The sequence below is a fragment of the Microtus ochrogaster genome, chromosome 2 (genome assembly GCF_000317375.1).
Source record: "Microtus ochrogaster isolate Prairie Vole_2 chromosome 2, MicOch1.0, whole genome shotgun sequence".
Classification (NCBI taxonomy): domain Eukaryota; kingdom Metazoa; phylum Chordata; class Mammalia; order Rodentia; family Cricetidae; genus Microtus; species Microtus ochrogaster.
Window position 1 is genome coordinate 70,545,043 of NC_022010.1, and position 726 is coordinate 70,545,768.

Sequence of the window (726 nt, forward strand, 5' to 3'; positions counted from 1 at the left end):
GCGCCGTCTCCGTCTCCACACCCGCCACGCGTGATTCCCCAGGTGAGCGGAGGACTTCCGGGTTGGCCCGGCGTTGTCTGGGGAACGGCAGCGGGGTTCGGTTGGACTTCCCGAGTTCTGTGCGGATCCTGACCCCAATTTCCTGGTCCTGCCTGCAACCTCTCCCCGACCGGAAGTCAGGAGGGATCGAGCCCTGTGCAGGCGCAGGATGCACGGTCGTCTGTCCCCAGTCTGTTTGCCTGTGTGGGCGACGTGCAGTGATTGATGGGGTCCGCCGGGACTGTGCTTTGGCGTGTGGCTATCACTGGGGTGCTGGTGGGAAGCAGGGTGCAGGGCTTCGGTGGAACTGCACGTCCCTGTGCACTCACATCTGGGCACCGGCGGGGACCAGGCCTGCACGTCCAATGTTCCTGCCGAGGTAGATTATTAACGCTGCCTGCGCGGCTGACCTGGAGGTTCATTTCTGCCCAGGCATTTTTTCTTTCTTTTTAAGAAGCAGATTTTGAAGTCATTTTTCATGGGTATAACATATCAAATATGTGTAAATCACTTATGCCGCTTTAGTATGCATATGCCGCTTTAGTATGCACCTGTACTGCACAGGGTAGGGCGTGAAATAGGAAGAGCTTTCAGATAGTGTTCTTTAGGTCATTTGGTTATAGAGTTATTCTCTCTCTCTCTCCTCTCTCTCTCTCTCTCTCTCTCTCTCTCTCTCTCTCTCTCTCT

General features: G+C 55.2%; 1 protein-coding gene across 3 annotated transcripts in view; it reads left to right on the forward strand.

Moving 5' to 3' along the window:
- The first annotated feature begins 225 nt into the window (after positions 1 to 225).
- Setd4 (SET domain containing 4) overlaps positions 226 to 726 on the forward strand; it is a 25,081-nt gene continuing 24,580 nt past the window's right edge. For 2 of the 3 annotated variants that reach the window (XR_003377726.1, XM_026783560.1), the window contains exon 1: positions 226 to 418. Coding sequence is in view for 2 of the 3 variants with exons in the window: in XM_026783560.1 (XP_026639361.1) it covers positions 265 to 418 (154 nt within the window). In the remaining variant the exon portion in view is untranslated. The remainder of the gene's footprint in view (positions 419 to 726) is intronic. The other variant, XM_005345178.3, reaches the window with a different exon arrangement.